This window comes from Limanda limanda, chromosome 6 (assembly GCF_963576545.1).
Source record: "Limanda limanda chromosome 6, fLimLim1.1, whole genome shotgun sequence".
Lineage (NCBI taxonomy): Eukaryota > Metazoa > Chordata > Actinopteri > Pleuronectiformes > Pleuronectidae > Limanda > Limanda limanda.
In genome coordinates, this window is record NC_083641.1 from 1130811 (window position 1) to 1157553 (window position 26743).

General features: G+C 38.9%; 1 protein-coding gene across 1 annotated transcript in view; it reads right to left on the minus strand.

The window, feature by feature from the left end:
* The window catches only part of lrrc75a (leucine rich repeat containing 75A), a 50188-nt gene that overhangs the window by 8887 nt on the left and 14558 nt on the right, over nt 1-26743 (minus strand). Inside the window, exon 3 of the mRNA XM_061073674.1 lies at nt 11197-11309. Coding sequence (XP_060929657.1) covers nt 11197-11309 — 113 coding nt within the window. The remainder of the gene's footprint in view (nt 1-11196; nt 11310-26743) is intronic.

A 26743-nucleotide genomic window follows, 5' to 3' on the forward strand; every position in this document is an offset into this window, starting at 1 on the left:
ACCCACAAATTCTGACAAACTCCAAGCATTGATTATGCAAGAATGGGCTGCCATCAGTCAGGATGTGGCCCAAAAGTTAATTGACAGCATGCCAGGGCGAATTGCAGAGGTCTTGAAAAAGAAGGGTCAACACTGCAAATATTGACTCTTTGCATAAACTCTATGTAATTGTCAATAAAATCTTTTGACACTTATTAAATGCTTGTAATTGTACTTCAGTATACCATAGTAACATCTGATAAAGAGATCTGAAAAAACTGAAGCACCACACTTTGTGAAAACCAATACTTATGTCATTCTCAAAACTTTTGGCCACGGTTGTACACCTTCCTGGCGTGGTACAAACTCACCAGACAACATGTGTATTCATCCGCTGGGGAAAATAGTCCACAGCCTGTAAACAATTTGCTGTTATGAGTTATGTAAGAGATTCACACAGGGAAAGCTGTCTCTCGTAGGTTTTGAACACTTGTTACCAACATGTCTTGTTTTGTTTTTTAATTAAAAACTTGCAAATAAATGCAAATAAAGTGTAAACAGCATCTTAAGGCTGATACAGCCAACCCTCACTGTCTGGCTAAGTGGTCTGAAACCACTTCCCACAAGAGGCCCTGGAGGTTTGGACACCAATCCATCAATGCAGGAGGCCATTTCCTCCTCTCTGAGAGAAAGTGTTGTAATTAGTTAACACAGCTGGTGCAGCCATGCCCTCGGCCTCCCTCTTCACGTGGTCTGAGGCCACAGATCTAATGGTTTCAGCTAATATTCTCCTCCCATTGCGCCACTCATCCTCCCCACACCCAAGCCAGCTCCTCTGGTCGTTTTTTGCTGCACTCACATCCTCCCCACACACACTCAAACACATTCACTTTACATTGACATTACATCGATCATAGTTACTACTTGCCTAACCCTAACAATTACCTTAACCTAACCTTAGCTTAAACCTAATTCTAACACTAAACCTAACCCTAACCCTTAAAACACGTCTTCACATGAAAATGTAAACACATCTCGTCCAGACTGCCTGTGACTGACTTGATATCAGCATTAGGAAATGTCTGGGGACTTTCCCAAACATCACCGCATTGGCTTTAGCCATACAAGCTACGACTTCCAGCAACACCCCGCCCACATGTTAAGGAAATAAACCAAAAGAGGCAGGAGTGGAAGTTTGCAAATAAAAAGCAGATGAGAGGCCGAGAGAGATCATGATGCATTTTGGCTCCAGACCAGGATCCCACGCTACAGAGGGAGACGCACACCCACTTTGAATGGAGGTCATCCACCCTGGTCTAGACATCATCCAGTGGGATTGTGGGATCAAGGGTTGGGTATGTCATCTGTGACATACACTTTTACACTAATAACTAAACTTGGGAGTTTCACCAGTTGCTGTAACTATTCTTGTCTAGCTTTACATTCTGGCGTAGCAGCGATGAGTGATTAACTGTGTCTCTATTCAGAGCTGCATCCTTCAGAGGCTGCATTTGAGGATCGGTTCCATGACAGCTTTGCGACTAGACAGTCCTCATTTGAAGGCTGCTCCAAATGCAGCTGACAAATGTCTGCATCCACCCTCGAGAAACAGAGGCTTCACTAGGTGGATCCTTCCCGGCCCATACATCCCATGATTCATTGCGTTTCCGTGACGAATAGTTTTTCAAAGAGGTAACGGCGGAAAAAGTGAGGCGAAAACTAAAACAATTTAATAACTCATCCAAACCACGAACGATTCACATATATAAAAAAACATATGCATATATCAAATATCACTCACATTATATATTATTTCACATGACAGTGGATTCAGTCTTTATTCTAAAAGCAGAGTGTGACCTCAAAATTTTATTTTGAGGATTTTAAACATCTGGCAAACTCCCAAAACACCAAAAGCTAAAATATGTTATCTGGGAAACAATAAACAGAGTGTAACAGAGGGTGTAAGCAGATGATTTGGCTTAAACTGGCAAAACAAAGATTAACAGTGGGGCGACTGCCTTTTATCAAATTAAATAATAATTGATTTCTTACACTGCTCTGCTATTTCCACTCTTTTATTTATTATTTTCTATGTCACTCTATTAAAATGCCTTGTATTGTCTTATGTTGCTTCTACAAATTGTCATAACGACTTTTATATTGTATGTAAAACATTTTCAACTGCCTTGCTGTTGAAATGTGGTGTACAAAAACATTGTGGTCATTGCTTCCTTTTCCTTCTTTCTCAAAGAGATTATAACACTGATCCATTATAATCAGAGCATAATCACATGACCGGAAATTTTCATTAGTCTATTTGAAGCCTGAAGGGTCATTCATGCCCAATTTTCCCTTCATGTTGATATTCTGATATCCTATACGTGCCTTGAATTATGAAACCAAGGAAATAATATCTTGAGAACCAAATTCTGCTCCTTGATTTATCCCCAGATGTGTAGAATGAATAACAATACAGCAGGGACTTCATATCACCCCTATGAAAGTGCTTCTCTTAACTCTTCTTCACCGCAAGGCTTAGCTATATATCACCTCCATACATGTATCATCCTCCCAGTGTCTGCCCATGTGTGACCGCAGCTCTCTCTATTATCTGTCTCATCCTCTGAAGGGTCTGAATGGAAAATGACCTTTCCCCCAGTACCATCGCCTTCAGGAGTGACAAATATTGTGCACGATTTAATTATTAGAATATGATCTTATCACATGGTGTGTTGCATGTGAAGCTTTAAATGTTGTCCTTATTTCTCCTGTTTCCCTGCCGTGTTTCCTCCAGAGACCATTTATTCCACAGTCAGCTTATGTGTGTGTTTGTGTGTGTGTCTTTGTGTGTGTACTGCACAACAAAACGTGGCAAGTCTCCTTTTGCCCCTGTTTTCTGACAACAGAGGTTACAAACCATCCTCCTCTCCCTCATCCCTTGCACAATAAGACCAACAAAGGAATAACGGAGGCTGTAAGCAGTTAGGTTTATGTCGGCCACACGCGGCTACTGTTAATCCTTGACAGACGAGCAGGAGCAACAAGATCATTCTCCGCTGAATGGGGGCCTGTGACATATTTAAAGAGAAACTCCTTAAGTATGTGACTATGTGCCATTTATGCACAGCCAGATTCCATGCTGTTACTGCAGGGTCTGATTGCACTGATTACATCAACTTCATCCACAGAGTAGGTGCAACGGAAATCTGAACTTGAGATACAATTTGAGACTCTTGTAAAGTGGATAACAACACTTCCACACACTTTTAAAAGTCACCTCATTATTTGAAACGTTGGCTACATTTGATATCAGCATCCAGCATTGCCCCAGTATATACAATAAGTATCCAAGGGCTTCAAAGGCTCCATTTGAAGACTGATTGTGTCACAGCAGTAAGACAAATGCGTCCTTCCATATAAAAGAAACTAAGGTTCCAAAAGGTGGATCCTTATCGGCCAAACTTATCCCAGGATTCAATGGCGCTTCAGTGATGAATGTTTTTCAAAGAGGTAATCGTGCCGGCAAGCGATGACATGTCAGATGCTTGAGTGTCACAAATTTGTATTCAACTGAAGAACTAATTGTACACATCTACAAGGGGCAATACAATGTTCTCGTCGTGTCCAACTTCAGCTCTGTTGCTAGGCAACAGCAATAAGGGTGAGACGAGCTGGTGACACTGGAAAGGCTCTGGAGACCAGACCATCTCTTGTTGGTTCGACCTTTGAGGTCTAAGCTGCGCACAAATTGGGACAGTGTAGTCCAAAAGTCCAAGACCACTGTCCCCACTGCATATGACAGATAATAAGGAAGGGCAGACCTGAATAATTTTATAATGATTCTAGGTGGAATTAGTATTTACAACAATGACTTAAATTAAAGTAGGATCAGTACATGCTGTACAAACATATAGCAATACAATTTTAACAGTAAATTAAACTGTTATTTACGGTACTTCTGTAATGTGAGATCAGATTGTTTTTCTTTTCAATCTTATAAATTTTTAATTGCAACAATAAACAAAATAAATGCAAAAAAATCTAATGTGAGTCAATACTGTCTGTTATATGACAAACAGGAGTTGTGCAGGCTGTTTATATTCATCATGGTTCATGGGCTGCTGCCATGTATGGTTTTGTGCATATAAATATGTTATTATTGTAAGTGAGTCACCGATCGTCTGAAGCACCCCCCCCCCACCCCCAACTGTGCATTCAGTCTCATAAGCCTCATCTCTACCACCACATCAACACACTCTGTCAGTGATTTCTCAACAGGCTGGGAAATAAGTAGGTGCACTGGACTTCTACCAAGAAATAAATCAAACACAGAAAATGTCTCTCCTGACTTTGTCTATGACAGGTGGATGTATCACCTCCAAGTCTGACCTGATCATAGAATAACCTGCCTAATTAGCTATTACTGAAAATTACTGAAGCACCAGATCAGTTAACAACAATCGTTGCAGCTCTAAATAGTATTATATAGAGATTAGTATGTGGTCTATTTTGTATATATCATAAGTTTGTTATAAAACAAGCTCTTTCACGTCTTTGCATTAGAAATCTGTGTATAATCTCATCGTGTTAAAAATATGCATCACCTTTAGTCTGAATGCATGGGTGGGGCCAGGGGATACTGGCCCCAGCGGATATCTGATTGGTCGCTGCAGTGCCCCTGTCCTGTCAGTTGTCTTTTTTTTTTTTTATAATGAAGTACTCAAGTACTAATACTAACAATAAACAATACAATTTATTAAGAATGTTTATTTTCTAATCTTTTTTAAAGAACACAGTGTGCTTAAATGAGGAAAAAATTTGCAGCTTTGCTAAAAACTGTAGAGCTAACAGGTAACAAGGAATGAGTTGAATGTGCACTACTGAATCAGGGATTGTGCATGGATGTTGAATATGTAATTGCTCCCTTTGTGTAAATTGTGGCCCCTTTATGGCCCCTGATCTCGAAAATCAACCACTGCAACTCGGAGGCAAATAGTGGCTCTTCATGTCTTCAAGTGCAAAATACTGTGATCTGTCCTCAACACAGGAACATCCAATCAGCTGTCAGGCAACAAAGAAACCCTCAGAAAAAAATAAATAAAGCAGAAACCATTGTACTTAGTTGTCCATCAACAAAAAACACTGCGAACAATCAGCAGTGGCTGTGTACTGAGAGTCTTTATGAGGCAGCAGTGGAGCGCTGTAGGTAATTCACACAGCTACAAGGGGTCAGTGGTCCACTGGGAGAAAACATGAGTCACACAGGCACAAACAGATGACGTTGTTGTGTTGTGAAGGACGCGGGGCTGCAGATGCAAATGGCAAAACCATCAGTCCTGTTTTATCTGATTGAAATGCACTGATGTATTCATGTTCATCCATGCCAGCAGGGTCAGACAAAAAATTGTGAGCCGTGAGCTCACCATGTCGCCATACAGCAGTGAACTTTACATCACAGACAACAGCGAAGGTTACATGTGCATTTCTTTCTTCACCACAATAGTTCATATGACAAGTGCATGACAACACAAGTATACATTAAGTATACATCAAGATTTTGTGTATATGCGTGTAAGTGAGTTGTATATTTCTGAGGTCTAGGGATATTTTAAAAGTCAAACTGAAGACCTCGATATGTTATATCCTTAAAGACCATTTCATACTTTTTCCCTCTGGTTTTACTCGCTCATCTTCTACCATTTATTGTTTTATCTTTATTGTTTTATCTTTTTCTGATCTCATTTAGTATTTAATTATTTTTATAATTTTCTCATCTATTTTAAAATTTGTATTATTTTATCTTTATTGTTTTATATTTTATTGTCTTATCTTTATCATTTTTCTCATCTCTTAGTGTTGTTATTGTCTTTGTTGTTTCCTTATTTCAAATTTATGGGACTTACGGAAGTTTTTCTTAATATCATTTGACTCCGTGTGTGGATGGTAATACATCGGTAGTATGAAAAGTGCTACACAAATTAAGTCTGACAGATTGAGTGATTAGGACTGAGTTTTCAGTCAGTGGTGGGATGTGGTGAAGTAAGAAGGAAGTGATGGGGTTAAGTTAATATGCTGCACCGCTCACAAAACTCAAACATTTACAGTTTTACTTTCAGAGTCATGTGACAGCAGATAATTTAATTTTTATCAGAGACTAAATCCGCCCGAGTCACCTCTTCTACTGCATCTTTTATCATTTCTTACTCACACAGAATCGTCGCTGGTTCTGTCATAATCAAATTTTTTATTTTAATGGGTTTCACATTGTTTTCCCTGCTCTCCTCTGTGTGCCATGAACAAACAGAGTTATTGTAAAGCCAACAACTGCCTCAGGGTCACAATGCAGTTCAGCAAGGGAAGGCAGAAGTGAATGGGCAGGGCAGAGATGATTCGGAATGATTCGATGATGATGATGATGATGAGAAAATGGAGAAAGAAAACGAGTCTTCAGAAGTGCTGGGATTAATATTGAAAAATTATCGCCTGCATTAATATTTGAAGACTGACTTGACTCAGTTTGTCAACCTAGAGAACATGGGCAAGTAAGAGCGACTGAAAAACAGAGTCAGAATAATTAGAAGAGCACTTTACTAAAAAAGAGGACAAACGTTAATTTCCCTCTCTTCTATGCACAATTATAAATGTAGATTCACTGTTACCAGGCTGCGCTCTGATAAAAGCGCCATTCATACACATTAAACACCACGGAACACAAATTCCCTGAGAAGTGATCGACAGAAGGATAGATTTCCACAGATCAACTTGGGAAAATGGAGAGCAAGAGAAAAAACACTCACAGAATTTTAAACAGGAATATGGACATGACATTTACATATTTACAATATTGCAGATATCGTATATTATCAGGAAACAGCTAGTTATTTGTAGCTGCATAATATGAGAGAGAAATCTCAACGCTGCTGGTAAATCTCAGAGGCAAAGGCCCACACCTGCAGGAGCAGAGAAGTGACCAGTGTCTTCCCTCACTCAGGGGTGAGGGAAGACAGACAGAAACCTGGTTAACAGAGACCGAACGCTCAAAGTGAAATTGACACTATTACAAGATAATGAATACTGGCAAAAAATACCCTGGAGACATTTTGATGCTGTGACAGCAGCAGCAAATATGTCAAGATGGCAACTAAAATGTTCAAAACCACCATCAAAGGCTAGATGCACTGTATGAATGTGTGTGTGAATGGGTGAATGTAAAACTGTACTGAAAAGCGCTTTGAGTGGTCATCAAGACTAGAAAAGCGCTATATAAATACAAAACATTTACCATTACAGACAGACGTTTTTGTGAGGCAGTAGCTTAGTCTCAATTTAGGGGGCCGCACCCTTCAGAAGCTGCATTTGTAGACCAATTGCGTCACACCAGCATGACCAGACTGTCCCAATTCGAAGTTCTCCTCCAAATGTGGCCAACAAATGTGTCCTTACACCCACGGGCACCTGAGCCTCCAACAGATGGATCCTTCCCGGCCCAACCTATCACATGGTTTATTGTGCTTCAATGTTGAGGTAATGGCGGCAGCAAGTGAGAAGAAAATGTCAGAAGAATTTACTTTGAAATGCTAGTACTCAACCAAACAACTAATGGCTTACTTGTTAAAAATTAACATATGTTTTAAACATTTTTTCATCAACCTAAGAATGCTTTAATCCGTTTCATCCACTCTGCTGCTAGGTGACGGCTGTAAGGGCGGGACAAGCTGTTGACGCAACCAAGACCAGACTGCTTTTTGTTCAGCAGACGCGGTCTTAAGGCCAATTTATGCTTCTACGTCTCTTCTATTACGGACAGATAAGACCGACGGTCTTATCCGTGGGGAGAGCCCACGGACGGACGATCGTGGGCTCTCCGACATAAACACGGACAGTTAGAAAAATCAGAGGTGTACGAAAAGCTCGATCTATCTGTCAGACAGACAGATAGATCTGTACATCGGCCATGAACGAAAAAAATGGTTTCTTCCTCAAAACTGTTTTTTTCAGCTTCGAGCTTCTCTGTCTCTTCCTTCAATCAAACATAGTCAACAGGCAAATAAAGCAAATAAATTAAGCGAGTGTCTTGCGTTGTTTTCGAGTTGTTAAAAATAAACCTGCTTGAAACTACATGGAGTCACGTTGTTTCCCTCTCAGGTTTCTCTGCAGGGGTCCCACACCTCAGCTGGAAAGCGTGTGCTGGCTGCTCCAGACTTTCAGCCGTGAAGCTGTGAAGCTGCCTCATTTAAAACCAGTGAGAGGACGTGTTGCTCTCACTGAAAGAGGCTCTTGTTAAGTAGACTCTGTCTTTACTAAAGTAGATCCTTTGAGTGCATACCACTTTGAGTCAAAGTGTGCACTTGGGCAAATTGTATCAGACACGAAACATCAATGTTACATGCAAACTTCTAGAAATTTGCAATGGTGGAGTTTCATCTCATGTTATCTGCAGGTTATCTTGAGCTTCAGTCGCTCTAATAGTGTCTGCTTGTTCTGTTGGTGGCATGTTGAAGATGTTAAAGGAGATATTTCTGGGTGTGAGCTAGCAACAGATCATCTGAGTGCTGCTCAACAGAAAATGAAAAGTGATATGACAGAAAGTGTTATCGTGTTAAAACATTGCCATGGAGGTTGGTCAGACCTGGACAACGATAGGTAGGAATATTTTTCCTTTCAGTTGATGTCAGGAGGGGTGATGTAGTTAGCATGAAGACGTGTATTTGGGAGGGTGTGAATCTTTATATATCTGCGTGTGTGTATGTAGCCTGTTAATAGGTGGTGTTATGCAAAGAGATGATTCAATCGCATCTGAGACTCAGAGTAAATGGGGCCTGTCCATCCTCTGGTTAATCACTCTTACTGGAGTTCATGACAGCCTGAAGTGCCGACTGCAGCGCTGCGTTAATTAAACCCCATAAAATTACAAAAGCTACCAGTCATTGTTGACTGTGAAAGAACACACACACACACACACACACACACACACACATACACACTCAGCAGGGGTTCGATCTTATGCTCCACATTGAATTGTTATTTTTCCCTCTCTGCACTTGTGTATTTGTGTGCAAACTGTTTTGCAGAAAGTTGACACCTGGTGTTCATAACAACTGATCCTCCATTCACACCACAGTGGGAAATCCTCTCTCAAAATGTCTCCTGCTTCAATGTCGCTTTTCTACCATCTGCTCCCACCAGGATGTATTTTATAGCAGGTCTGGGTGTTTCTGATCTGGATCTAAAAAATGCAGCATCATACAGGAATCAGGTTTACAGCGAAAACCGCTTAGAGTATCGAGAAAAAAACCCTTAGTTTTATTAGAATGAAATTCCATGTAACCCTTATTGACACACATTTTTTAGTAACTTTTGTACTACTTGGAGGATATTGTTATTAATAAAGTTTGTTTTATGTGCGTAGCCTATTTTACTTTTCATTAAAACACCCAGTCAATTATACTCTATTCTAGTGAATTTTAATGTATCATTTTTAATCTTTTTACATTTATTTTTAATTCTAATTTGATTTTATTCATGTCTTATCCTTTTGCAAAGTACTTTGTGACATTTTTAAGAAGTGCTATAGAAATCAAACGTATTATTCTAATAAGTCTTAGAAGTATGCTGATTAGATGTAAAAGAAAAACATAGCTTGTCAAATCTTGCTGCAATTTTACAGAATTAAAAGCAATTACATAAACTTGTGAGTGACAGATGAAAAACAACAAAAAAAATAAAATAAAATAAAAATCTCAGGTTGTTTTAATGTAAACAAAGCCATGTGATCTCTGCAGCAGAATGAATACGTTGCATCCTGCCTCTGTCTGCTGCACCCCCCCCGCCCTTACATTAACACCCTAGAGATTTCTGTCTGAGAGGAGTTCTCCTGTTATCTTGTATATTTGAAAGACAGACTGCAGAGTAAGTCTGAACCCAATTGTACGGACATCCTCCGGAGTTCAATCTCTGAAAAATGGAGTAAGAAATATCATCATCTCGATCTTTGATATTTGATACACAGCACTTCAACAGTCTAATAAGGGAGTGAATATAACAACAGTGGCGTGATAGTAAACTTACAGTGCTAACATGTGATATTCTCTCTCTTTAATTTCTATACCTTTAAATTTAAATGTGCTAACTGAACGTATTTCCATTCCAGTGTAATGGCCAAAGTAAATCTAGGTTTTGAAAATTCTCACAGAAAAGCTGGTTGTGTTTGAATTGTCTTAAGTGACCTGTGGATGCAATATTAGTAAGGAGTTAATTTTATAATACAGTTTCATCATCACTGTAAGTTAAAGGTAATGTTTTGCATTTGTTAAATACTTTACTTTGAGTATAGCTTTCAAAAATCCTAAGGTAATTTTTAGCTTTCTGAACTTTAGAAAACTGGAGACACGTGTGGATTAGCTGTTTATACAGTAGTTGCTTTTGATGGATGATTTGCATATTGTGTAACGTTGCTGTATTTATCAAATCTGTCCTAATCTCCATTTACATTTGGCTGCAGATACTCAACAAGAATCTACTTAATGGAGGTGCAAAGAACAAGACTGGCGAGAGAGCTAAGTGCTTCAGTGCAAAGTGAACACAGCTCACAGCCAAAACTTCAAATGCAGACTCATCAAGCCAAATTCAAATTTTGATTGAAAAAATCACATTGAAATCAATACTACATATAAAAGGGAACTCTTTTGAGTCTCTTCTTGAATCATACTTTTATCCTTTTAGTGTTTCCTGATTTTACCTGAGTCTTAACGTTCTTTATAACTGTCTTTTAATTTATTTTATTGAGCTTTTTCACGGCACTGGTATTTATACACTAATTATTTGACCTGCTTTCTTCTAAACCTGATGTTTTATGACCTGTCTGTTTTAACTTGGTGCCATTGTAAAGCATGCATGTGTTTTGAAAAGTGAAAAAAAATATTATTATAAAAGATGGGGATTATTTCATGGCTTCATTGATATGATTAATTCCAGAGAGACAGTGAAGGTGACACAGACGGAAGTGGTTTCATCTCCAACAATTGGTGAGAGCGAGAAAATGAGAGAGCGTGACATCAGATGATTCTTCCATGGCATCCAAAGGGGCAGCAGATGATGACATACTGATGACACACTGGGATGTTAACCAAAGAAAAAGGACACATACTGTACCCTAGGCAGGCACACACACACACACACACACACACACACACACACACACACACACACACTCACCAGGCCTGAGGTTTCCTCTTGAGCAGGCCCTGTCTCCTCCACTGGGAGTGGGGGCTGAGATGATAGGTCAGCTGACGACAGACCTTTTCCATCGCCCCAAGAGAGTCGCCCTCCTATTGGACAAATACACACAGACAGAAAGACAAACTATCAGCTCAATTACTGTGAAGTGATGAGAAAAACTAACAGGGAAATGATTCATTCCTGTGGTGGCCTTGGAAGTGATTTTCTGCCGTTCGTCTACATTTGATGGGCGCCACGTTATGCTCGTTAGCTCGGCAGCCAAAGTAGCTTTTTATAAACACATCTGATTAACACGTGGTAACAAGTTCACAGAAGTGTCCTGTTTCCACACTATGAATTAAATCTGATTGAGTATAGTACACTCTGAATAATCATCATGTTGGTGTGCTCATGAGGAAAAAAGCAAGGGATTCAATAATAAATTGATTCATTTATAGACTAAACCACGTCATCTTCCCCAAGGAAATTTCTTTCTCAAGTTTTCAGGTTTCAAACTGATCCAATGTTGTTGTCTGATTGAAATTTGATGTAGGCCCTCGTTTTTTGTTGGCACTGAGCAACAAGTTGAACATCTAAAATATTGACCATGATGAACTTTTATCATACATTATGTTATAGATTATTAGAATCTAAGTATTTAGTCTACTCAATAGGTAAGCTGTTCATTTTAAGCAGAGGGAAAGGTCCTGATTGTAAGATGTCAGCATGTACTCGCAAAACAACTGAACAAAATATGGGCAGATTTACTCCAAACTTGAATATTACTTGTTAGTGTGTCTCTGTCAACCCAGGATTACCAACCCTACCTTTAAGGGGTATGATTTTTTGGTAGTTTTGGTGAAAAAAGAATAGCTGCCTTCCCCAATTATCACCGTACAAATCGGCCACTGAGTCTATGTTATATTCCAAGTTATGTTTCTCAGGAGAAATAAACCAGTGTTGCAGATTTTAAACATCTATACTTGTGTGTTCTTGGGAAGTGCATGTTATACAATAACTCAATAATTAATTGACATGATAAGCTGTGGAAATAATTGAGTATAAACTAGTATAGATAATTCATCTCTCACTCTGATATTTTATGGGAAGATGATCAACTTTGACTCTTGTGGAAATGAGCTCTATTGTTCTACTGTTAGTCCACTTTACCTTTTTTCCACTTTGGACCAAAGGTGTCTGCTATAACCTGAGTTCAGTGCTCAGTCATCTGTCAGGCATGCAGCACATAGGCTAATAGAAACAGAACATCCAACCATGCAAGTATGTATTTCATACACAGCAAAGTGTGTGTATCTAAGGGGGAGTATTAGGGTCATGTTGGCGAATTTTCTTCTGATCCTCTGATATTCTCCCTGTAAAATTATGATTTTATTCTCAGAATTTTACATCTTTATTCTCATATGACCACTTTATTCTGATAATATTACAGCTTTATTCTCAAAATATTACAACTTTATTCTCATATTACCACTTTATTTGTCATAATTTTACAGCTTTCTTCTCAAAATATTACAACTTTATTCTCATATTACCACTCTGTTCTCATAATATTACAACTAAATTCTCAAAATCTCAGATTACTTTCTGCAATATAGCCCTAATACTCCATTGTTAGTAACAGTTATATGATGTTTACACTGTCAGTAAAAAGGTTTCCAATAGAAACAGCTGTACATGATGATGGGGGGCTGTCATGTTGGTCAGTGAAGTGTTGCAGCACCAATCCACAGGAGACTGACACAGGGATATACAGTGATTAAAGGATTTGAGGACCAACGGAGCAAAGAACTTCAAACACACCTTCTGTCAACATCAGGTTTCTGTCACAACAACAGGACATAAATACATAGAGGACAGAGGGGCCGGGGGACTCAGCACCGCATGGTGTGTTGATAAGCGATGTCCACAATTGCTCCCTATTTGCCAGCTAATGTTCTTTATTGGTTTCACTTTGAGTGTCTGAACTGTACATCGACACACAATGTAATGCACTGAAACATAGCATCAGCGTGGTCAATAAAGGATGTTATATAAAAAGCATGTAAACGACTTTCACAAAATGAAATTAGCACCTCAGATGACTGACATGTGAAACTACATCTATAGGTATAATAAAGGTGCCCTACAGCACATTTCAGGAACCGCTACTAGGTTATAAAGTGTATGTATGTATGTATGTGTGCTGTGTGCCGTGTGTGTGTATATGTGTGTGTGTGTGTGTGTGTGTGTTCGTGTGTGTGTGTGTGTGTTAGAGAGAGGCTTCCAACCATACAGGTCCCCTGTATCCAGTCTAAGACCATGTGTGTGTGTGTTTGTGTGTGTGTGTTTACTCTTTAATAAAGAAGAGCAGAAGCTGGATACTGTAGCAGAAATATTCTTGCACACAGTGTTTGTGAAAGCCGGTGATTTGATGCTCAGATGGATGCCAAGAAAAGTTATTTGACTCTCTTTGCGGCCAAATTATCTTTTTAATTTTTCAAATCATATGAAGTGATAATGATTCCAGTAGAGAGACATTGAAGATGTTCTTGTACTTGTTTTTGTAAATTTATCTGTGTGCTTAGATGTTTCAGAGGACAGATACTGTTTGTGGTGTAAATTCACATTTTGTAGATTCAGAGTGAAAGACCTCATTTTCATATTTTCTCTTTCCTTATCTAAATCCTCTGCTCCACTGCTGTAACATCTTCATTTGAACTAATATAAAGCATATTTATCAATAATTAAAGGGGCAATAATCACTCACAGATACAAACCCATGAAAAGATCACTTATCTGACTTTTAGCATCGCTCAGCTGAATGTTTTGGTTTTACAGGCTTCAACTTCACTGTTCTGACTGACTTTCACATGTTGTGCCCAACACTGAAATATTCTGTTGCTCTGACAACCAAATGGAACTTCTTCTCTAATCGTTTAAAGCCAATGGATCCTGACCTGAAAATTACTGTCAGCAGTGGTTTATTTTGAAATACCAACTCCAGGATTTGCATAATGGTACTGGATGGAAACACACATTCATTTGTATTTTATTTTTGTTTTTCCACAGAACTAATAAACATAACTAATGTAATGTTCATAACACTGATTTTTCAAAACACATCTCCATTCTCTATACTTTGCACATTATGTACACTGTATCCATTTTATCTAACCCTGATGTCCTGACTGTGCACGTCACATTTCGGGTTATTTCAACTGAGTAGGCGCAAAATAGATTTTTTTTTCCAATGTGTTTAAATACGTGTCTCTAAAACTATCGAGCGACTCAAACAAACACAAAGTACAGTACTGTTCCGGTCCTAAAGACTTCTGATTCGTGTTCATTGCTAAAGTGTAAAATGAGCGCAGGTCAGCGGGGGAGCAAGGAGGGAGGACATGCGGCAGGGGAATACGACACACTAAAAAGATTCCAGATTCATAATGTGTGTCTGCCCTGATCGTGAAGCAGCAGCTGCAGAACTAACAAAATGGAAACACTGTCATAGGACGACCACACATATTCACCTCTGTATTCCACATTGTCATCCTTTTAGTAATTTATCTATTCCTTAAAAAAAATAATCCTGACACCTGCACTTACACAAATTCCTGCCATATGTACATATACCCGGAATCTTTCTGCTGTTTGACAGTTCCAGTTGTCTTTTACAGGTTGAGTCAGTCCTGTGACTTCTGGTCTGATGAAAACATTTTAGAGGACATTGGATCAACTCAAAAATGCACGCCGAAGCTAAAAGCTATAAATACGGTGGCCTACTTTTAAAAGCATTGACATGTTGTAGTTGCGAGGTTTTCATTACACAGAGGTATTTTGTAACTCTACATGTACGATGATACATTTTGATTTCTAGTTTGCACCGGTCATATTTTAAGGGTCAATACCTAATCAATGTCTGATGTTTTTAAATTATTTTATTCTTTTAGACAAAAACAGTTATCTATAAACCGCTGTGGCTCTTGTTTATCTGTGTGGTCTGAGTTGAGACGTATTGATGTTGGGCTGTTTACCGACACTCTTGGTAATGTACAGTAGGAGTGGTCTTATCATGTCAATAAGGCTGAAAGAATTGAACTGTGCTGAAATGAATGAGTGTGTGCGTTGGGTCGATGACAACAGCAGCAGCAGCATATGGCCTGAGCCTTGTGGCTTCATTATGGCATTTTCTCCATTTCACTGCATCCAGCTATCTCTCTTCCCATTCCTTTTTCTGCTCTCTCTTTCACTCTCTCCATTTCCCCCTAGCATGGCTTTTTGTCTTCTTCTCATCTTTTCCTGTTCTTCTGATTCTCTCGCTCTCTTTCTCTCTCTGTCTCTCTCATTACATTATTGACACAGAACGCATCTCTGAATCTTTACAGTCTCTGGAGAACTGATAACCTTGTTCTCCTCTCATCCTCTTCGTCCATCTCCCTCTCCTCTCTCTTATTTATCTGTCTGCTCCTTCCCCTCAGGCTACAGGCTGCTGATAAGGTTTGTTTGCCCACAACAAATGGCACCATTACGTGAGACTACATGCTCGGGTAAATTATTAGTAAACTGTTCCTCTCTTGTGGAGATGAATTGTTTGGACAATTCGATTATATTGCTCTCGTCTCATCAGTCAGGAGGTCCAGGGGCAGACCTGGCAGACAGCTGACTGAGAGTTATGTCTAAATTCAGTAAGGGAACAATTTAGCTGTATTCAGACATGAACTCCAGAGGATGTCCAGAAAATTGGGTCGGGATATTCTCTGTAGTTTGCCTTTCACACATGTACAACTCAACAATTTGAACATTAAAAAATATACAATTTATTCTTTAATGTTCAGAGAACATGCGTATCATCAAGACTACTGTTGAAATTACATCAGAAGTAAAATAACCTTGATTTTAACAAAATCCTTTATTCCTAAAAGTACCTTTTGTTCTTAGCAATCTTCTTCTCCTCACCTGAGAGTTACAAATAATAACCGTTTCAAGCTTCATGCCTTTTACAAGTTTTTATATTTGATTCATTAAGCTTTGATTTCACATAGTAATTCAGGTATCAAAACTTTTGAACTGAGAAATGAATGATCTGGTTCATTTCATTAATTTGTGTTGCCAATATAATATCAATATGGTTTTACTACCAGCATCAGGCGTATTACGTCCTTGTTGTTCAAACATTATTTTTTTTCACACTGCAAACAAGGACCCAGATGACCTCTTTTGGTCAGACTAATTCTAGTTCTGTTGGTGTGAAGCACCTTTAACATGTTTCATTTTGGTTCTCCTCCTCCTGATGGTTCAATCAGTAAAATATGCAGAGTTTTACTGAAGAGCTTTGTTATTGGTGTTGTGTCAGTCTACAGTTCCTTCAAAACAGTCAAATATGTAAGAACAATTTTCAGAAAACAAAAAAAGATTTTGGGCATGAATGCGTTAAAACGTCGAGGCTTAATTATAGCTTTGGGTGAACGAGAGACAGGAGCACATTTGTCCACTGTTTGTCTGTCTCCTTCCATGTTCCTCTCCATTTGTTATCCTCAGACCATCCTCACATCATTTAGCACTTTGACATGGATCAGAGACACAGACAGCAAAGAGGGGAGAAGCTGTTTGTCTTTGTGTGTGTGTGTGTGTGTTTGTTTAATGAGCAATACTGGCAACTATCGATTAGTCATAAGTCACTTGTGCTTTGGTGCCAAACACCTAAACAGGGCAACACACACACAAACACAGCGTCTTCTTTTGGTAGATGTCTCTCACTGTGGCCTGTGGTGGAGATCCAGTTAAATTTAAACTGCATTTTGTTATTTCTTTCATCAAAAATCTTCTCATCTGCTCCAGTAAATGAGATCTGTCTCTTTAGGTAAAGAAACCTCATCGGGTCCAACTCAACCATTCAGGTGAAATGTCAATATTAGTTCTGAGACTAACTATAAAGACAGAGAGAAACACAGATAAGGCTAAAAACCAACCACACTTTGACATTATTCCAGGTTACGACCAAATCTGTCTCAGATTTTATAAATGTAATTGTAGACTGCGACAAACAGAATTGTGATTGTAAATATGTGACATTATGAAAGTTGTGTGTAGTTCATCATCCACTGACATACTGCTAGACATTATATGCCTGGTTAATAAAAGACACTGAATAAAAGGTTATAGACTTGCTTGCTTATTTTTCATTAACTGTAATTAGCTACTGTCAAAATGTTGCATATCACGTTGTGTTATGAGTCATTCTGTCTTTGTCAGATAGCACAACTCACATGCAACCTTATTCCTACATCACAAATATATTGAATTTCACATTGATAATAATAATCTCTTAAATAATGTTTTCCCTTTACTTTCTGATGTGGCTATGTTCAGATTTATTACTCGTCAAAAAGATTGTTTTTCATCAGGATTATGCAGAAACTTGTTGATAGATTTCCATGAAACTTGGTGGAAGGATGGGACATGGGCCAAGAAAGAAGCTATTACAATTTGGCACAGATCTAGACACAGAGGCAGATCCAGGAGTTATTTATAACATCCTTTAACACTGCAAGAGCAATTTTTTGGCATTTACAATACATTTTCCAAGAAATAATTCATGACTCTTGATCAGAAGACATGTTTAGGTGACTGATATTTATGAGGGTGAGCAATTTAGTGCAAATCCAAATGAAAATTAAATATGATTTCATAAGGAGACTGTTGCTGGAGGGATAGACTATACTGAGTCACAGTCTAGTTTTATTCACTTAATCTTAATAGCCTAGTGCTTATCAAGTCTTAAACCTCGACCACTTGTCCTGTGAGACGCTCCACATCCCTTCATGGAGTACCTGAACACAAATGAGAAGATATATGTGGCACCTGTTGCTTGACAGTGTTACACAGAGATGTTTTATAACTCGCCGTGTTTGATCCTAATGATGTTTTTTATTTGATGCCACATAAATCCATCATAGTCTTCAAACCAATGAAAATGTCAAGTGGAGCATGTCTGGACAACTGTGTCATTTTTTCTTTAAGTTTAATAAAAAAATCTTCAGAGTTCATCAGACTTAAATTCCTTAAGATGTAATTCCCACATATTTCAATTTCTTATTTGTAACCATATGACCTCTATCACCAGACTAGTTCAAATTGGGTGATTCTACAAACCCTTGGATGATGATAGATAATATGTTCTTTTGCTTATGTTGGAATGAAACCGTCGTCCGACACCTTGCACGTCCATCTAATACCCCAACATACACATCCTTACTTTCTGCATGACATTCACTGACGAACGATATAAGTAATAAAGTAAATGTACTTTAAAATTAAATCTCTGAATGTTCCTCTTCATAACCAGACTACAAACTAAACACCCATGTATTTTTTTTACATGTTGTTGGCTGTATCTGATATTTATGACTTTAAATACGACTTTATGACCCAAACTAAAAACGTAAGATATAGTGATGATAAAAAATGCAGGTTATAATTGCAATTGGACGGTTACCTGTGTATTTAGTGTTGGACGGTAGTGACTGATTTTTATCTAACATTTAATGAATGGTCTTATCAGCACACATCAAACATACACACACACGTTTGACATGCACAGCCACCCTGAACTTTTCTTAACATCACCCCGAGCAGCTGGACATTGGTTTAAGGAAATGTCAGAGTCAGTTCAACCAAACAGACTTTAACTTGCCTTGAAATGTAAATTGAGCAGATGTGTGAAAAGAGCAGATTATTGACGTTTCCGTCCTCTCTGCTGCTGGGCCTTTGTCCGGCTCTGGTCTCCTGCATGTTCTCCCTTACTGCCCCTCACCAAAACCATCTCCACTAAGTAATATTGTGTTTTACTGACTATCTCTGGTCATGTGTGGAAGTTGCGTGGCAATTCTGCATCCTCTGACAACGAGGAACGAGACACAAATCTCTTAGGGAATTGTCACACTTTAATGCTCAGAGCATAGTGCACAAGACAGAGGTTGGTTTGTAATCTGCACCCAGATGGGAAGCTGTTCTTTTTCTTTATACATTTGGCTTGTTCCTCCCCCTCATGTTGAGGTTGTTTCTAAGCCAAAGGTCAGGATCTTCTGATGATCTTGCCCCTACAATGTGAAGAAACAGCGGTTCTACTGCGAGCTCCCTTCGGATGGCCGAACTCCTCTCAATTCCTCTGAAAACTTATTTCTGTGGCAGGTTTTCTCAATCTCATTCTTTCAGATACTACCCAGAGCTTGTGGTCATAGTGACCTTGACCTTTGACCACCAAAATCGAATCAGATCATCCTTGAGTCCAAGGAAATTTTTGTAACAAATTTAAGGAAATTCCCTTATCCCATTCTTGAGAATGGGACGGACGGACAACCCTACAACGACAACCCTAAAACAAAATGCCTCCAGCCACTGGCAGTCGCTGCATGGCGCAGAGGCATACAAATGGAAAAGGGTGGAAACATTGACAGATGGAGGGATGCATGGATCACAATTCACAGCTGCAGATAAGGGGAGGTAGGAAATGAAAAGAATGAAGAGGTGAAACAAACGGAGCTGCAGAGAGAGAATACCAGAGAAGACAGAGAGCGAAACACATCAGCTGCAGTGACAAAGCAGCAAAGCTTTGAGCTGGTGTAAGTATAGATTCACAAGCCACCCTGCTTAGCTTGAGTCACACAGCAGTGAATAGACCTTTCACTCTCTCTACAGTATGTAGGCTGCTGAGCTACTGTGTGTGTGTGTGTGTGTGTGTGTGTGTGTGTGTGTGTGTGTGTGTGTGTGTGTGTGTGTGTGTGTGTGTGTCTGCCAGGAGAGTTGTTCTTTGAAAGCCTATTTCCTCAGAGAAAACAAAAATAAAAATTGGATGCAATTTTAGGAATGATTGAAATATAAATTACTGTTTGGGGTGAACTGTGGGGAGGTGGTTATTATTCATTACACATGAACCCAAGCAGCTGAGTCTGGCTCGGTCTGGCTATGGGCCATGTTGCATTTCCAACCCATTTTTCTCTCTCTCGCTCTGCTTTTCCTTTTTATTCTTTTTTATCAAGATCCATCCCTAAACTTCTCATTCTTTTATTTTTTTATTGTTTCTTTTCCTGGTAGGTTATTACTGTTAAGATATTTAGTGCAACTGCCCATTGTCAATGTCAACATGATGATTTTGCAGATAAACAGTATTTTGGCTCAGTTGATCAGTATTGGATGTTGCAGGGAGCTGTGGTAAAAGAGGACACAGCAACAATCACCTGGTTTCGATGATGACCTGCATGTGACAGGTACTTCCTACAGTTTACACAAACCAGGGAACACATCACAGAAGTAAACAACAGCTCATCCAAAGCTGCTCTGTTGTACAGAAACCACGAGTGTCATCCTGCATCGTGACTGATCCCGACCTCTGACCCCAGTGGCTCTCAGCATGGCTCTGTGGCTGTGTGGAAAAAGCTCTTATAAACATGACCTCTCTATTGATCAATCCTGTCTCAATTGATAGATAAACAGGTTTGTTTGCAGTGTGGAATCACTTTTTGGATAGTTTGAACCCTCGGGCCAATAGAAGGAAGTCACACAGCATTAAGAAATTAAAGAGAAACAATAAGTATCTCGTAGCATTGGCTGCAGTCTTTGCCAACAATGATAAGACGTTTGAAAGATGAGCACTGTCCCTTTTGCTGGAAATAAAAGACATAACTATATTTCAGGAGCAACGACATTAACAGGGTAAACAGTTCATTCATTTTCTACGTTTAAATGGAAAGACAACCAATTTTCTACGAACAACACGTCCACTTCAGATACAAGTCCATCAAATAAATGTAACATATAGGTAGGGTTGGGAAATTATATTTTCTAATTTGCTTACTGTCCAACCACCATTGATTGACGATATATACGCCCAGAGAAAAGTGAGCAAGCAGAGTCAGAATGGACTGAATGAATGAATAAATATCAATAATATGTAGTGTCAGTTCTTTATGTTTCTCTTTATTATTTATAGAGCTGGAATAATCTTCGAGGAGGCAAACCATTGCATTTGATAATATCCAAAACAACAGGTGCTGTGTCTGTAACAAAAACAGTTTCCGTCTGTAGCAGCATGGCCTTCTCCACATTCAAACCTATATGAAACAACGCCGATCAGATGGAGGTGAAGGAAACTGTGCAGAAGACACTGTGAATGTTGTGTTTGCGGGGAAAACAACATCCTTGAAAAATGTCTCCTCTGCACAAATGCAATGGTATCAGCTGCCCGGGGCCAGAGCATGCTCCTGTATGTTTGCTGCATGTGAGGTGTCCCTGAAAGAACCTTTTGTGCTTAATGGGAATTCGCTGCATGGAGGGACGGCGCTTGAACAGTGTGTATGTATGGCTTTGACGTCCCAAGGGTATTGAATGAGATGTAAGGATGAAAAGATGAGTTACGTAACATTTTAATTTAAATCCACTTTTATTCATTCAGTACTATATACTTCACTCACTTTACTACACCGTCATTTGATTTTAAAGTAGTTTTGACTTTAGTCCATAGTGACCAGAGACGGATGTAAAGCAACCTTGGGTCTCTTGAAAGGCGCTGTATAAATAAAACTTACTATCATTTTTATTGGAATATATGGATAATTCTGGACTTAACACCAAGAGAGAAATATCTGTTATAAATCTGTGATATTGTCTGGTATTCTAAACCAAGTTCATGGCACTGTAAATCATACAAAGTACGTTGCAGCTTCTCGTTTCTCCCTCTGTCTAAAACGCTCCATTTCAGCTCTTGGCCCAGCTTAGAGAAAGCCCAGTTTGTTCTAATTGGTCAGTGTCGGAAATGTCATGCCCCTTACCCACAGGCTTCCTGATCGGCTGTAAACACAGCTGTATCCATGGTTACAATGGCTCCGGTTCTGCGGGACCAATTTGAGTCAAAGTAGCCTGTGGGTAGATTTAGAGGAAATTGGGAAAATGTGAGAGTGAACGTTTGATTTACATATGGAGACCATGGACATGATGCCAAGAGAAATGTAATGTTGCTCCATCTACAGTAAACAGGCTCATATTTGTTTACATGTGAGATGTGTCCACTTTAAAATGATAATACTTTAAGTCAGTATTGTGTTTAACTTCCCCTTCGGGCACTAATACATTTTTGATAGAAGATTAAGTTAATATCAAAATCTGTGCAACCATGTACAATTCTGCACATTTAATAAAAACTATGCCTTCCACAATTCCAGACTTATTACATTAGGTTATTGACAAGAAGCTGTATTGTTGTTATTTAAAAGAAAAGAAAACTTTGTAGGGCTGGGCAGTACAGTGAAAATGTAAATCAAGACAAAAATGATCATATATTGATAATCATCACGATAAATGTCATTAATATTTTTAAATAAGTTTAAAGACTGATTTTGGCTCCTGAATTAAGGTTGTGGCTTTAAACTCTTTATGAGCATAGATTGATAAACACTTGATCAACAGTAAAACATGTGAGGTGGATATCCCTCATAATGAACATTTAACAGTACTTCCGCGCAATCCAATACTATCAGACCATAATTTAATAACCTTCGACTTTTCATTATCTGAATATATGCCCCTAATAAAAAACTAATTTTCTAGATGTCTACCTGGTAGTGCTATAGCTAAATTTAAGGAAATAATTCTGATTACATTTAAACCCGTATTATCTGTCGACATAAACAACAAATTCTTTAAAAACCCGAGCTCCATTGAGATTGACCACCTCGTTGATCTGCAGACTCATTACGATTAACATTAGACTCAATAGCGCCTCTAAAAAAGAAATGTGTAAAACATAGTAAATTAGCTCCGTGGTATAATTCCAAGACAAATGAGTTGAAACAAATATCAAGAAAACTAGAAAGGAAGTCGCCCTCCAGCAACAGTGTTGAAAATCTCCTAGACTGGAATAAAAAGGCCCTCCACAAAGCAAGAGCTGCCTATTATTCAAAACTAATAGGAGAGAATAAAAACAACCCCAGGTTTCTCTTCAGCACTGTAGCCAGGCTGACAGAGTCACACCTCCACCGAACCCAGTATTCATCGATCCCTAAACAGCAATATCTTTATGACCTTTTTTAATGATAAAATTCTAACTATTAGAAATAAAATCAACCATCTCCTGCCCTCAATTGGCACTAATACCCACCCAACAACAGAGATCTCAGAAATGGCTGAGAATCCTACCCATTATTTAGACAGCTTCTCTCTGATCACCCGTGATCAGTTTACCAAAATAATCTCTGGTTCTAAACCAACAACATGTATATTAGATCCCATTCCTACAAAATTACTTAAAGCAATTGTGCCCCTAATAGAGAGTTTGTTACTTAACACAATCAATCTGTCATTATCATCAGGTTATGTACCATAGTCTTTTAAAATAGCTGTAATCAAACCCCTACACAAAAAAACCACCCTAGACCCAGAGGTTTTAGCCAATTACAGGCCAATATCTAATCTCCCCTTCCTGTCTAAAATCTTAGACAAAGTTGTAGCAATCAGCTGTGTGAGTTTCTCCAGGAAAATAATATATAAGAAGACTTTCAGTCTGGGTTTAGAACCAATCACAGCACAGAGACAGCTCTGTCAAAAGTCACTAATGACCTTTTACTAGCTTCAGATCAGGGACTTGTGTCTGTCCTCGTTCTGTTAGATCCCAGTGCAGCATTCAACACAATTGACCATCACATTTTATTACAGAGACTAAAACAGTTAATTAACATTAATGGAACCGCCCTAAACTGGTTTAAATCTTATTTTTCTGATCGCTCCCAATTCGTACAAATTAATGATGAGTCATCTGTGCACACCAAAGTTAACCATGGTGTTCCACAGGGCTCTGTGCTCGGCCCAATTTTATTCTCATTATGTATGCTTCCACTAGGAAACATTATCAGGACACACTCTGTTAATTTTCACTGCTATGCGGATGACAACCAGTTATACTTGTCAATAAAACCTGAACAAAGTAATCAATTAACTAATTAATTAACTTCGAGCATGTCTCAAGGACATAAAAACCTGGAATGACCCGCAATTTTCTCTTATTAAACTCAGATAAACCGGAGGTTATAATACTTGGCCCTAAACACCTTAGAGATACATTATCTAATGATATAGCTGCGCTAGACGACATTGCTCTTGCTTCCAATGACACAGTCAGGAACTTGGGAGTGATCTTTGATCCTGAGTTGTCCTTTAATTCTCACTTAAAACAAATTTCTAGGACCGCCTTTTTCCACTTGCGGAATATCTCCAAAATCTGACATGTCCTTTCGCAAAAGATGCAGAAAAACTAGTCCAAGCCTTTGTTACATCGAGACTGGACTATTGTAATTCATTACTATCAGGCTCCAGCAGTAAGTCGTTAAAGACTCTGCAGCTTGTCCAAAATGCTGCAGCAAGTGTCCTGACAAGAACCAAGAAAAGAGAGCACATTTCTCCAGTATTAGCATCGCTACACTGGCTTCTAGTTAAATCTAGAATAGAATTTAAAATTCTCCTCCTCACCTTCAAGGCCCTTAATAATATGGCGCCTTTTTACCTTATAGAGCTGTTAGTACCCTATCAACCCACTAGAGCACTCCGCTCCCAGAATTCAAGTTTACTTGTCGTCCCTAAAGTCTCTAAAAGTAGAGTAGGAGCCAGAGCTTTCAGCTATCAAGCTCCTCTCCTGTGGATAATCTCTCACTTTCAGTTCGGGAAGCAGACACCATCTTTTTAGTAAGAGTAGGCTTAAAACCTTCCTTTTTGATAAAGCTTATAGTTAGAGCTAATTAGTGTGGCAGAACGTAACTTGTCCTATGTTCTAAAATAGGAAGCGTTTAGTTCACAAAGGCATAGAGGTATTGATGTCTGATCTACTGAGTGGGCCACATGGTTTTCATGGTACTACCATACAAACCAGTAGCCAGTCAGATTTACCTTGAGCCTCAGTTTACCCTCAAGTTCGGCCTGTATCATTGTATCATTGATTACAAGGTAAAAACCCCTGATGACGCTAAGGCGCAAAGGGAATTTATTACACATGACACATGGAGCTTCTCTTTGCAGCTTCTCCTTCCTCTTCTCCATCCTTATCACATCAAAGTAATTCATATCTCATCAGTACATGTTTCTAACTTGACCCCTTCCCCGGAGTTTCTGTGCCTTAGCGCCCGCAAACGCAGGGCCAAAGCTGTGGCCGCACCATGGATTACGATTTGTGGATCGCGCATCAGAGGTCGCAATGGTGGATCCAGTATGGCGGATTCTATATCGTGCGGGCTGATCGTAGTGGTAATGGAGGATCCTTTGTCGCGTTGGCATCGGATGGTGGTGGACCACGACCGAGGCGGCGGCTGATGATGGATCCTAATAAGCGGCAGTGGACAATGACTGTGTACTATAGTGGATCCGATCTTGATGCTTGATCATGATCTTGCTGGGTGCTGACCATAGACTATGATTGCAGCAGGACTGCTTGATATATAGTATTGAAGTTATCCTTCAAAATGTTAACCCTCATCAATGAAAACTTTAATCCCGGTGATGTTTTCCTACACTTGACATCTATTGCACTTCTGTCCGTCCTGGAAGAGGGATCCTCACATGTGGCTCTCTCTGAGGTTTCTACGTATTTTTACCTGTTAAAAGGGTTTTTAGTAGTTTTTCTTTACTCTTGCTGAGGGTTAAGGACAGATGATGTCACACCATGTTAAAGCCCTATGAGACAAATTGTGATTTGTGAATATGGGCTATACAAAATTTGATTGATTGATTGATAATTACATCAATAAATATTTTACTTTAGTTGCATTGCTATTGTGATTAATATCATTGTTTTATCGCCCAGCCCTATAAGTTGTAATGCTTAAATATTTATATTACAAGGAGCTACACAAGCACCACAGCAAACACTCAATGGTAACCAATGTCCAAATTACATGTAGCATAAACTGTGCTACTGGACGGATGATTTTGAAAAAAGGAGGCATGACATTCATAGATAAGAATAAATGTGAGCGCATCAAAGGAAGAGAATAGAAGTCTGAAATATCTTGTCAGGAGAGAAAAAGAGAACAGTGATCAAATGTGTGAGGACGGACGGAGCAGAACGAGGGAAATTACACCTCTCTCTCTCTCTCTCTCTTGTTGCTTTTTCGTCTGCAGATAACAACACAACAGCTTCCCTCTGCTCACCTATTATGAAATGTACACACAATCCTCTTCTTCAATTTTCCCTGCAGCTTCTGTGAGAAGAGAGTCGCATACGTGGCGTGCACGTCGACCACCATTTTTTCCAAGCTCTCATTAGATGGTATAAAGTGAAACAAATCTGGTTCTTAATTATCTAAAAATATTTATTTTGCTTAAAAGTACATGTTTTCATTTGGGTGCCTGATGTTTCCTTCGTCTGAAATCTTGTCGTCAAAATGTATATTCCTTTTCTTTCCTTAAAATGTCTTTAGTAAGTAAGTAGTTTTTGTCAGCAAAGGCTAAAGACAACTTTGGCTTATTTTCATCTGTATAACTTGAGTTTAATTTGATCCAGAAAGGGATT